Consider the following 13,389-nt stretch of genomic DNA (forward strand, 5'->3'; position numbering starts at 1 on the left):
TTACGCTGTTATATAGAATGTAGTTTTTTGTTGTTGTTGTTGTTAATTGCAAAACACAAACCATGAATAGGTCATCATGAGTGTATTTAAAGTATTTAAAAATGTGGTATTCATGAAGCCTTTCTAGGCTACTTAAACTATTTAATTAATAGGCTTGTGTATTTTGGATGTATTTTAAGAAGCGCTTAACTTGTTTTTGTTTGAATGTGCAATGTATGCTTTCAGTTTCAAGGGAAGGTACTTGGTGCTTCATGTAGTATTTGTAATGTTGTTATAGTGTTCACAGAACGAGCGAGATGACCAGAACAATCTGGTGTTCAAGCAGTTTTCACAATTATTATTATTATTATTATTTATTTCTTAGCAGACGCCCTTATCCAGGGCGACTTACAATTGTTACAAGATATCACATTGTACATATTATACATTTTTTCACATTATACAGCTATCACATTATTTTTTACATATAATTACCCATTTATACAGTTGGGTTTTTACTGGAGCAATCTAGGTAAAGTACCTTGCTCAAGGGTACAGCAGCAGTGTCCCCCACTAGGGATTGATCCCACGAACCTCCGGTCAGGAGTCCAGAGCCCTAACCACTACTCCACACTGCTGCCCTGCAAATTGTGTTTCATTCACCGTGGAAATATGCAGATAACGGTTACATTCATCAGGTTACATTCATCTCTCCTGCGATGATTACAAAAACAAAACACAAATAAACGACGAAAATCATTACCCGAACTTAGGTTAGCAGGCTGCTGGTGCAGCAATAGATCTGATTAATTAATCCTAGGTAATATGTTAAACTATGTACTGTATGTTGGTCAGTTGTATGTAGACATTAATATACAAAACAGCACGATACCCTGTGTGTAGTTTAATAACATATTTTTAGAGGGAAATATGTCCTAGGATTTTTCAATGTCTGGTCAGGCTGGTCCATTTGTTCTTATCCTCACACCCAGACTGCTTATCAAATATTGATGATACTGTGTATGTATTTCCACAAGTATGTTTGTAATACAATGTTTTAATATGCCTATTCAATCCTGTATGGAATTAAGAATTGTATTATAAACAGGAGTCACGTACAGTAAACGTGGGACGTTCCAAAGTTACGCTCAGAGTGCTGTATGGCAAACAAGTTTTTGAGAATTTTCAATTGCAACAGGTTTCTTAAATTACATTGTCATTTTTTTTTTTTTACTGTCAGAATGAAATGCAGGAAAGCCAAATACAGTACTTTTTCAATTGCAAGCTCTTTTTTTTAATGCTTCCTTATTTTCAAGTTTCAAAGGCAGACATGTAATATTGCACTGTTTTTCTTCTAGCAGCCTTAATTTGTAATAACCAAGATATAATTCTAGCTAGTTTGCCTTTTTGTTTGTTTTTAATTGTCTTGAAAGGTTTAAAAGCCACAATGTCAACACGGTGTTCTTGTGTAACTTGGTGGTTATTTTGTGAAATAAAATAAATAGTCATGAACACTTTCATTTTTAACTTGATTGCAATCCATACAGAACAAATGGGTGTCAATGACACAATACATTAAAACTGTACAAATTAGTAGCGTTCATTTTCATTTTTAATCATTCACTGGGCACACAGGCAACAGTTTTAGCTCAAATGAAAACATGATCAGTGTATTTAAGTGTTTGTTTCGAGTCATCAAGTGTCAGTAGTTCAGTAACCAGAAATATTGCTGTAGAATTGTAATAATATTCAGTGTTAATATGTGAAAAGTTTACACTTTAAAAAGGTGCTGTATCAATTGCTGGAATCAAATTAAACATATAGAATGCAAGTGAGAATAGCATAATTTCCTTTTATCAATTTACCAACTTTTTAACTTCCTCACATCTGGTGTGGCATATGAACTGATCTTCCTCAAACAATTATGCAAGAGTTGCAACAGTTATATTACAGTAAATATTATTAAATTCTTTTCTTTTGACATTTGCAGAATCAGTTTACGTAGCCGACACATTGGGGCAGATTTACAGAGTAATCAGATTTGTTTTTTTACTGTATTCATTTTTAAGCAGTTTAGTAAAATCAGTGCCGTTGATGCTTAGTGTATTGTTTTTTTCTTTACACAAAAAACTACTGAGATGAGTCTTGTTCTTAATATGATAATACAATTACAGTATGGTTTTACTAGCTCAACATTACTCTTAGGGAACTATCTGCAGTGTAGATGTTGTTTTTAATATTTTACAAAATAAAAAAAAACGTATATACCGAGAGCTTGAGGATAGTAATACCTGAAAAATGTGTGCAAGGTCAATTAAATTACTGTCATACCCAGCCCCTACAGAAAATACAGAAACTGCACATACTGTATGAGAGATTTTTATTTTTGTATAATTCTAAAATACTTGGTGTTTAAAACATACAGGTTAATATTCAAGTTAAACAGAATATATTGCATTGTTAAACATTACTGGAAGTTAGTGTTAAATACAGAACAAATTCAGTATTTATTGCCTATCGGCATATGTTCTCAAACCAGCTAAATGTATGGTCCTGGTCTTCTTTTTCGTATACTGGTGATTTCTGATGTTGTCCTGAATATTAGCCCTTAGGAATGTAAGCACAATGCTTATTTATATACAGAAAATAAATAATACAAATGTTCACCCATTACAACCTTATGTCATACAGGCAATAACTGATACTGGTAAATACAGAATGTTACAGTGTATCATGCAATTTATCCATATAGTATAATGTAAGATTGGTCATCATGAGTGGTTAAATATTTAAAGCCTAGTACTGTTAGATGGTTCACAGTATGCAACTTAAAATGCAATTAAAAAATATGAACCCTTTACCGTAAATATACAAAATGGTAACAATATGGCATTTTACATTCTTGTACTATTCTTTATAAATCCTGAAAAATGAAACTGTATTCAACGTATTTAAATACTGAAATAACCTCAAAGTATTCCTGTGCTCATCATGCATTTACCAGCAGTGAATCATACTTCAGGTTTGGAATCTACATTGCTTTTCAGTGCACAAAATTATCATTACAAGATCATTATGGCAAAGTCAATTACAAAGACCTTGTTTTGCATATCAGAGTTACCACCAGCTGCATTCCCTTTCCGGTTCTCTCATCTAAAGAACTTTCTCTTTCGAAAGCAATCAGTCACTTCCATGTGGCAGGCATAGGTTTTCCAGAATTGTTCATCCTTCCTCCCTTTGATCCAACAGACTGCCCTGACCGGCTCCTCAGATCACGATCAGCATTTTCACTCTGAGCCACTTCTTCATCATACCTGTGTGTAATAATTGGAGGGATTTCAACAATTCAGTTATTCTTTCATTTCAGTTAAAGAACAACAAAAAGCTCACAAACTACTGTACCTAAATGATATTCTATAGGTCAACCTATATATTGTAGGTGTTGTCAACACCTGTGTCTGTAAAGCTACAGTCCCACAATACATTACACTGAAACAGAATTTCTTGATTTCTATTTACCACAATATATCCTTCCAAAGTTCATCCTTTGGAGAACAATGCGGTCTCTGTTTTCCAAAGATACTGTGTAGTTTTGAGTGCTGGGAGACTAACTTCCTGCCCTTTTGAAAGTGATTGCCACTACGTCACCCTGGGAGACAAATAGGCAGGCACTTTAAGCAATGATACGGCTCAGGAAGTAAAACAGAAATGCTCTTTATGTCATACTGCTATTATGTTTACAGAACAATGTACCTCTAGAACGTTAAGCACTGCCTTTTAAGGTAATTAGTCTCTCTAAAATATGTACTTTTTTTTTTTTTTTCAAGCACTGCAAAACGGAAAAAAAAAACAAAAAAACCCTGTGTGGCTGTATAAAACCCCTGTGCTTCATATCACAAATGTATTGGGATCTCCAGTTTGAGAATAAGATTTCCAGAAGAAACGGAAATGCTGAAACCTGGTACACCTACAAAAGTTCATAGTTTCCAAAAGAGTCCTTTTGAGGACTCCGATTCCATCTGCAGTCTGGAATTTCGCCATTTGGAGTCACAATATTAAGAGTGTCATTAATAAGATTATACTTCAGTATCCGGTCATTGGCTGTGCTTGAAGTGAGGGACGGGGAAGCATTCACCTAAAATCAAGATTGTACAGTAAGTAATATTTTAAAAGGCAATAAACATGATCTCACTGCTTTTACACCCAAAGTTAGCACATCCAAAATGCTGATTTATATACTGTATAATTATCTGCAGTTCAATTCATTTTAAAAGAACTGACTCATTATTAATGTTTTTGAATTTAAACTTTTATTTAAAAAAAAAAGACTGGTTTAATTTAGCACATAAACACAGAGAAATTGGGTCATATTTTGTTAAATAAAACATCAGAAGCTTAACATTTTAATAAACTTCCATTTAACACACACATTAAAAAAGTGTGTTATTCTGATCATTAAAAAAGTAGGCTAGATTTATAACCTGTAAAAGAAAAGTATGATTTAACTAAACAACAACAAACAAACAAAAAACACCAGGATTTTATGAAAACATGAAAGGTTAATTATAATCTTTTTACAACCATAGGAAATCTGATAATTACCTCAATAAGCCATGGCTTGAGTTTATCATCAATAATGATGTCATAACCGTAGCATTCAAAGCAGTGTTTGTCATTGTTCATTACAGACTGTAAATTAAAAACAAATAAACAAAAACATTGGCAAAAGCAAGCAGTTTTCCAAAAAATTCAGGTAAATTGAGCTCGACCCTAGATTACAGAACAACTGGACCCTGCTCTCCTGTAGTTATCGCGGGGGTTAGCCTTTCAGTTATTATTCAATAATGGAACAGCAAATAAAGTACAGCGGACAGATGACACTAATTAATAACACCTGTGCTAAAACCGCCATTGAAACGTGTCTCACGGATGATCAGGCCTTGCTCTGAAAAAGTTAACTGCCATTATTGAGTGGACTACAATTGAGTGGATTATTTCATACAAACACCTTTAAAAAGCTGTTACATAATATCAATAATAGCATTCCTGAGGCGTGTTCCTCAGTAATGATGGAACTCCCTCATTCAAATAATCCTCTCAACCACTGGTCTCAGGCTTCATTGACTGAGAAGTTCCATTATTACCTCGTAACACGCCACAGCAATGCCATTATCCCTTAGATAAGCCATGGGTAAACTTAATCACCACTTTTCACATGCTAAACCTAAGCAACTGATGTTACCATGCTACTCTGCCCTACAACAGCCCAGTTTGGGAAACCTCTACCTGTATTTTCATTTTACAAAATGATGCCTGGTACAATAACAGGTTAAATGAAGCTCTCAGTTTGCATGCTTTACTTCATCATATATATATATATATATATATATATTTTTTTTTTTTTATTAAAACACACATTTGCTATTATATGAGCTTCTTTCAAAACGCATGTTTGACCTACATAGTGAATAGAAGCTCCAATCCATGGCTTCTGTGGATCTGTTTCACTAGTGTTTGTCTTTGAAATACAGTATAAAAGAAAAGCCTACACTCACCGCAACTGCTTTGAGTGACTGCACAATGATCCAGTGCATTTCATCAAATAACTTGTTTGTGACCTCCTTGCCCCGCGTGCTCTCCAAATACAATCGCAAATTGCTCACTGTCCACTTCCCTCCATGGATGTGATTATAGTCATTCTGGAATCAAGATACATCTTACTAATTATCTAACCTCTGTAGCAGATCATATTTCCTGATTATTGTTTTCTATATTTGCTTTTATGTCTACATGTTCACCACCATGCTCTGACAGAACTGTTTTCTTTACTTGATAGTTTTGTTTGACCTCAACCTGTATTTTACTTAAAGGAGTGCTGACCAATGTTTTTACATAGTAGCATTATCATTTTGGTTCTTTGCACGTACTACCTAGGTTACTTCATTTTAGGATAGATATTTCAAAGAATGCTATGTAAGTAAAAGCTAATGATGCATCCTAGTGCTAAATTACATCCTGTGTTGTTGTCCAATTGCAATTCTAATATAACAACTGTTTTTACAGTTACCAGGTTTCATTGAAGCCCACCATATGCTAAAGGCTGTGAACCATTATTAGTCCATGTAGGCAATCTGATCCTGTTGCAAGAAAGGCCATGTTATTACATGCAGCATCTCAACAGAGCATGTGTAATATGCTACCTCTGACTGCCATTCAAGTGTCTAAAATATAAAAATTGGTGTCCCTGTGTAAGTCAAAGTCATCTTTAAGAATGACCTTTAATACAGTTTACATTGTACAGGCATGACTTCATAGTGACTATGTAGGCACAGCAATTATTCTCTTAATTATACTTCAACTTACCCCATGTTTCTGTATTGCTACATTTGTAAGATGCACAAACATATTATCCAGCTCACTTGTACTTGGAGTATATTTCACTGTACAAAACCGACAAAATCCCAGTTTATACCTAGAGAAACACAATATGATAAAAAAAACACATAAAAAACTAACACCAAAGACACCACAAAGTTATTGCCTATACCTTCACCTAAACAAATTCACACAAAAACATTACTTTCACAAAAAATAAATAAAAGGCATTTGAAAGTAACCAAGAGCGATTTACTTCCTTATGAACTGCATATTGTATCATGTTTCTGAAATTTCACACCTTATACATGACTTTCTGTTCCTCACCACTGGAATAAAAATTTGCCTCTGATGAGAAGAAGGATGACAATATTATGTTACTGGATACTTCCAATATTATAAGACTTTTAGGTGCATTGACTTATCTTACTTTGATGTACACTATTATACCAAAAGTGATGTATACGCCAGTATGCGCCTGGTGAGGCTGGTATGAAAACATATAAATTAGCACTGCTTCTAACTGTTTCACAGTGTAACTCTTGATAGAGGCCCAATGTTTGGTTCACTTTTTTCACCTTTAACTATAACAATTTGACAGCAAGATACATGAATAGCTGATTCAAATGAATATACAGTATTTAAACAGGTAAATACTCACATGTAACACTTCAGAGGACGGTATGTTGTCACCAAAACATACAAACGCAGGTCGAATTTCTTTCCACCAATAAGCAAGGGATTGTCAATGTATAGAGAAATGACGTATGCTTCTTTTCCACTGGATGCAGCTAAAAAACTAACAAGAGAAATCAACAGTAAAACCCCTGATACAGAACAGATGTTGCACAAACATTCAAATTTTGGTCAAACTTTGGTTGACTAAGATAGAACTCATCAAATGAAGTAATCTTCCAAACAAACACTAAAAACTGGTTAATCTGCATGTAACACTTTAATAGTATAAACAATTACAGTATCTTTTTCATGATGGCAGTTGCCCCCTACCAAATGATCACATCAATGCAGTGGCACTACCGTGGAAATACAATGGTTCTGTATGAAGGAGAAATGATATTGTAGCACAAGCCAGTGGCCGAAAAGTGGTAACAATTTAGTATTTTGATAAAACAATGGATTCACTGTTATATGAACCTATACACACAATGTTTTAAATCATCTGTATCTTAACTGTAATACAGCTTTAAAACTCGCTAACAAGCCTCCATTCCTGAGTGTAATCTCGTTTTAAATCTCGCAAGTGGAGTCTCCAATAGAAATGTAGGAATGTGCTGTCATTCAGTAGTTGGGGCTGGTTTAAAGCATTCAAAACGAATCAATGATAGATACAAGTCAGGAAGGCGGGACATTGCCCAGCAGCGCTGGGAAATGTATTTATTATTATTTTTGTAGTAGGTTTTATTTTTTAATGGGAAAAGGGTAAAGTCAATGTGAATTCATTTACCATTTCCACAGTTTTTCCGGTGTTTATTGGCTATCCACCGATTTCATTTTTCTTTTGTATCTGGGGTGTTTTATCGGGTTCTATTGGTGAAAACCAAAATCAGAAGTCCTAATTATAATATTAACAGTGTTTTCAATAAGGGGGTCAGGAAGTATTGGACAGATTCCAAAAATGACATCAAGAGATCTGAGTCACCTGTTCTGCATTCTACAACCATTGCCTGTCAGACGAAAAACAAATGTATGAGTCATAAAATAATATGAATTGTATTAGCTAATTCCTACATGCATGCTGTTCATTCTACAACTCAGATGGACAATGATCCTATTGTTTTGTTCAAACACAACTTTTGAAATAGTTCTCTTGTCTTGCAAAACACTTCAGCAGATGACTGATTGCTACAGTTGGCTAGTGGCTAATCCCAATTTCACAGAGCTCTTTTGAAGTGCATTAGTTTGGTAGTGCAATGTTTAAATTGTAAAATAATATCTGCAGAGACTTGATAGTCATAGAACTTCAAAGACTCAATCAAAGTGCTCCTTCATTATACAACAAAATACAGGACAGGTGCCAAGCTGGCACTAAAGCGAGAGTGGAATATAAAGTGATCATTAAAGTTAGCATGAAAATGTTTTATTTTGCAGTACAACCATGACACAAATATGTTCACTACACTAAACATGCAGGATAATGTGTCAAAGGTGAAGCTGGTTATAATCATTTGTATTGCAGTAGAGTGAGGAAGACTTGGGCCCATTTACTGGTTGAAAAGATGTGGGCACATTTACTGGTTGAATTCTGGATACCCAGCTGGAATATTTTACAGATTTGCAGTAATCCTATTATTCTGTAGTCAACAAAAAGGTGACAAAGAATTTTACAGCAAAGGGATTTTAAATTGACTGCTCATTTCTTAAATCAGCTCTTTAACCAACATTATAGTCTCTTGAACCCTTATGACCAGTTAAAGAACAGCACTACAATCAGTTCGAAACCAGTGATGGTGGCTGCTGGAATTTATAACAAGCACGACTTCCAAAATACAAGAAAAACAGCAGAAGAGTACATAGCTTCATTTTATGTCATGTTATTTGCTTTTTAACACTGCAACACTCCTGCCAGACCCACCTCCTCCTTGAATAAACATATAACTCCATACTGGAGCAACAGAAACCAGAACCACCAAGACTAATTGCAAACATCATAAAATAATGAAGCTACTAAAACTTGAACCCCTACAGCAGGAATATGAGCTCCAAACTGCTTATTCATCTATTTGAAGCAGCAGTACCTGCCCTGTTCCATTACAAATTACACACAATAAACAAGAAAAAATTAGAAAACATTCTCAGCCGTTTGTAACAAAGTACCTTAGCATCATAATACAGTACTTACGTGGAGGTTCTGCTGTCTCTTGACCATTTCTTGATTTGAGAGAGCTTGTTTATGAGAAATATTCCTTTACCCTGGGCCTTCCCACAAGGTTTCATTATCCAGGTACTAGACGGATTTTTCCGAAACTCTTCAACAAACAGGTTATAGTCAGCTGGAAGCATGAATGTCACTGGCACAAAATCTAATCAAAGACAAGTTATTAAATAATTGTGAGAATATTTTATTTTTTCTTACAAAGCTAATCTAACAATAAATACTGAGGTAGAATTCAATAAAGCCTGGACTTTCACATGTGGCCAAGTTATTTACTTGGCCTTTTATGATTTATAAGTCAAGAAAGTGTTCAGTAATTGGTATTTTATCCCATTAGTGTATACTAACTAAAGTGAACAGTACATGTACATGTCCTCTCATCTGTTTTAAATCTTATTACAATCACTGTTTCTGCACATAACAAATGTTGATGCATTTTGAAAACATGCCCAATTGTTTAAAGATTAATGTGCTTTGTTTAAAATGTTTTGAAAGTATTATTATTTATTTATTAGCAGATGCCCTTATCCAGGGTGACTTACAATTGTTACAAGATATCACATTATTTTTACATACAATTACCCATTTATACAGTTGGGTTTTTACTGGAGCAATCTAGGTAAAGTACCTTGCTCAAGGGTACAGCAGCAGTGTCCTCCACCTGGGATTGAACCCACGACCCTCTGGTCAAGAGTCCAGAGCCCTAACCACTACTCCACACTGCTGCCGTAGAATAAATAGGGTTAGTGATCTACTAAATTATATACTGCGTTATTTATATAATGTGAGCCTACCTAAATAAATGTATTTGCCATTTTCATCCTTTTCTGCCAGAGGACTGCCTTCTTTTTCAAGTTCTCTCCTAAACCTCTTTATGTTTTTAATCATCATGTCTTTTCTGGTTAACTCATAGTGATTGGGAAAATGATTGACAATCTGGTCATCAGAGAGACGATACCCATTGTCAACACTGAAAGCATTTCGGATAGTCTGCACGCTCATCCTGGAATGAAAGAAAGAAGTGACAACTCTGATAGTTATTACAAAAGCAGGTTATATCTCTGTCTATTGCATTAAAAGGTCAAGCAATGGTTCTCTCAGTTTCTTGTAGTTGTACCACAGTAAGGACACACAGCATTGGTGTTAGTACTGGGGAATTAATATCATACAGTACAAGTTCTTGCCAGTACACTACATTGTTTCTGAAACTTTTACCACATTATGAGAACTGAAACAGAACAATGTTATGAAACTTAAAAAATAATTGAATTAAATTACACGCAACTGCTCTGTACATTTAAATACTGTATTCAAAAAACAAAACCTCAGCCTTGCATTGTTTTTTTGATTCCTCAAATTCGGTACGTCCTTAACTAACATTTCAGATAATGGGAGGTGAAGCATACTAAGCATCACTGAACCACTCACTTGACACACACGACATATAAAACACATCCTGTGATGTTGTTCTCCTATAAATTCACTCATCATGTCCTGTGAGTTTTGGTGTTTCATATGACTTTTTTTCAGCTGAATATCAAACTGCATAGAATATGTGATTGAAATAATCCGTAAATATAAAATATACTACTTAATATCAGACAGCTGCTAAATCTTTTAGAACATGTAATACCCACTAACAGATCAATGATTTACTGTCTTATTACAAGCAGAGTGCAATTATCACCCAGCCCTCAGAGAGGAAGTAAGACTGTGTTTAAAATGAGACAACCACATTTCAGTTACCACATTTAAAACCAAGGTTTGTTTTTATCATACCTTTTAATAGTATCAGATGACTATGTATATAAATACATTAGTTTTCGAGACCACAAAAGTCTTCTATGTGGACCAGCACAGCTTATTACATTCTACTGTTACAAGATTTCCGTCACTCCCAGATGTGTATATCAGGTTTACCCTGCTTGCATTTCAGCCAAGTGAAGATGACATTTCAGAACAATATAAGTAATTATAATGTATTTATTTGCTCATGACCCTGTTCTATTGCATTAAATATACAGTCTTTCCTACCCACCAGTAAAAGTTCCAATCTTCACTTTCGGACACTTGAATCCACCCTCTCTTTTCAAAGTTGTTAACAAGCACAGATTTCTCTATATCAGTCATCCATTTCACTTTTCCAGCCATGATCCTTCCCAGAGCTTAACACTGAAAAGGAATTAAAAGAGAGGACACAGTACACAAGCAATAGTCAGTGGCTTGCATATTAATATACTGTAAAATACTCAAAAATATCTTTCTGGTCATTTGGCATTCAGTGTCCTCTCTACTCCTTTTTATTCCCAATACCATGACCATAATCCTCAACACAAGTCTCTCATTCCTCAGGTCTCTCAACTGGTCCGAACCTGATAAAATAAAGGGGTTTTCTCAGACATGCTGAACACTAAAGAAAACGTTGTACATTCCTACATTTCTAGCAGTTATTAATTATGACACAAACAGAGTCACTGATTTGTGATATAACTGTGTGATTTACTGACAACTCTCTTTTTTGTGGAATGTAAGTTTAAGGATTTGTATTTCTTGATCATGGTTTATCACAGAAGTTCGGTTTACAAAAACGCTAAACAGTATTTGAATAACAAATGCTTGTAAACTAGATCTGTGTGTCTGCAGCTACATAATATACAATATTTATCTGTATCCTTCACTGGCTGAAGTAGACGATGCAATTTACTTCTGTCTGGACACTCCAACTTGTAACTTGATACAGCTAAAATAGAAAATGCAAAATTACCTGTTTTTCTCGCGTGTGGGTAATTTTGAACACCATTCATTGACCGCTGTATGTATTCCTTACTATGAATGATCTGAACACCGCCTAGCAACTGTTGATGAATTCATTCGGGTGGTTTACATTTCCAGGAAGCAGTTTGTTGCAATCTATCTAATCCAACCGAGCTGTCAACCTGTTCAAAGGTAATATGCTCTTGTTTCACGATGGGTGTCTGGTATTCTGCATTTATTCAAAGATTGGTCCTGTCAAACCCATCGTTCATATTCAATGTGCATTTGTATACAGCCTACAGATATTTGATCCACTTCCGGTTCAATAACCTAGCAACCGGAGACGCTAAACATCACCAGACAGTAGGCCTTGCATGGGGCAAAATGTTTAAAGGTGGAACTACGATACAAGAAAATAATTCCTTCGAGGGGTGACATCATAAAATCGTTTGTTTCATAAAATGCCATTTGCTCCTGCATGAAAAAAAAACAAAAAACTAATGCATTCCAGTGTTTAAATAATATATTAAACTGGAAAAGAAGATTTGAGAAATCTCAGAATTTAATAAAAATGTAAATTAAAATTAATTGTAAACATTTTATCAGAACAGAAGACTTGAGAACAACAATCAAAGAGATTTAGAGTATCTTTGGTACAGTACCTCCGATGTTCCTCGTACTGATCTGACTGCTGTTACTCAGCAGAGTTCACAGGAGGCGCTGATGACATAAGGATTCTGGAACATGTAGTTTTGTGTAAATGTCTGTACAGCTTGTTGTTGACCACCTGGTCTGACACAGTGCTACGACAGTAAATCGAAACTACACCGTTGTTTTTGTATATTCCTGGACACAATTAAATAGTCATATCTTTGCAGTACATTGCTGTGCAAAATAAAGACAATAAATGTTTGCATTGAAGGCACTATCTTTAGAATACTGCCGTTTGTATTAAAATGTATTGTAGTATAAATAAAGAACATATTTACTATGTTCAACATATCAAAAAGTACTGCTTTAATGGTTTACAGTTGCCCTATATATATATATATATATATATATATATATATATATATATATATATATATATATATATATATATATATAAAAACTGCAATATGCCCTCTAGCGTTTCTGTTGTTGAAGGTGGGAGCTACAGACAATACTGTTTTTGTTAATCATAACAACTCCCATAGGCGGGACCAAATGATATGGGACGTATTCAGGTGATTGCAGCTTACAACGAGAAAGGGTTAAAGGACGCTGCTGTAAGTAATCAACGTTTATAATAATAATAATAATAATAATAATAATAATAATAATAATAATAATAATAATTTAAAATGATTAGTCGAAACCAATACTGTTTTACACATTGTATTTTGCAG

At 34.6% G+C, this 13,389-nt stretch overlaps 1 protein-coding gene across 2 annotated transcripts; it reads right to left on the reverse strand.

The window, feature by feature from the left end:
* Window positions 1-2,342: 2,342 nt before the first annotated feature.
* On the reverse strand, window positions 2,343-12,809 carry LOC117420114 (polyglutamylase complex subunit TTLL1). 2 transcript variants are annotated; one of them, XM_058986236.1, is made up of 10 exons: window positions 12,664-12,809; window positions 11,286-11,419; window positions 10,042-10,250; window positions 9,215-9,395; window positions 7,016-7,153; window positions 6,343-6,451; window positions 5,535-5,678; window positions 4,582-4,668; window positions 3,951-4,114; window positions 2,343-3,293 (listed from the first exon to the last, which is right to left on the reverse strand). In XM_058986236.1, the coding sequence occupies exons 2-10, from the start codon at window positions 11,396-11,398 to the stop codon at window positions 3,164-3,166; spliced, it is 1,275 nt and encodes a 424-aa protein (XP_058842219.1). In that variant the 5' UTR covers window positions 11,399-11,419; window positions 12,664-12,809; the 3' UTR covers window positions 2,343-3,163. The 2 variants fall into 2 exon arrangements, with proteins under 2 accessions (XP_058842219.1, XP_033889540.1); XM_034033649.3 differs by lacking the exon at window positions 12,664-12,809 and adding an exon at window positions 12,012-12,504.
* Window positions 12,810-13,389: the final 580 nt, after the last annotated feature.

This window comes from Acipenser ruthenus, chromosome 14, assembly GCF_902713425.1.
Source record: "Acipenser ruthenus chromosome 14, fAciRut3.2 maternal haplotype, whole genome shotgun sequence".
Classification (NCBI taxonomy): domain Eukaryota; kingdom Metazoa; phylum Chordata; class Actinopteri; order Acipenseriformes; family Acipenseridae; genus Acipenser; species Acipenser ruthenus.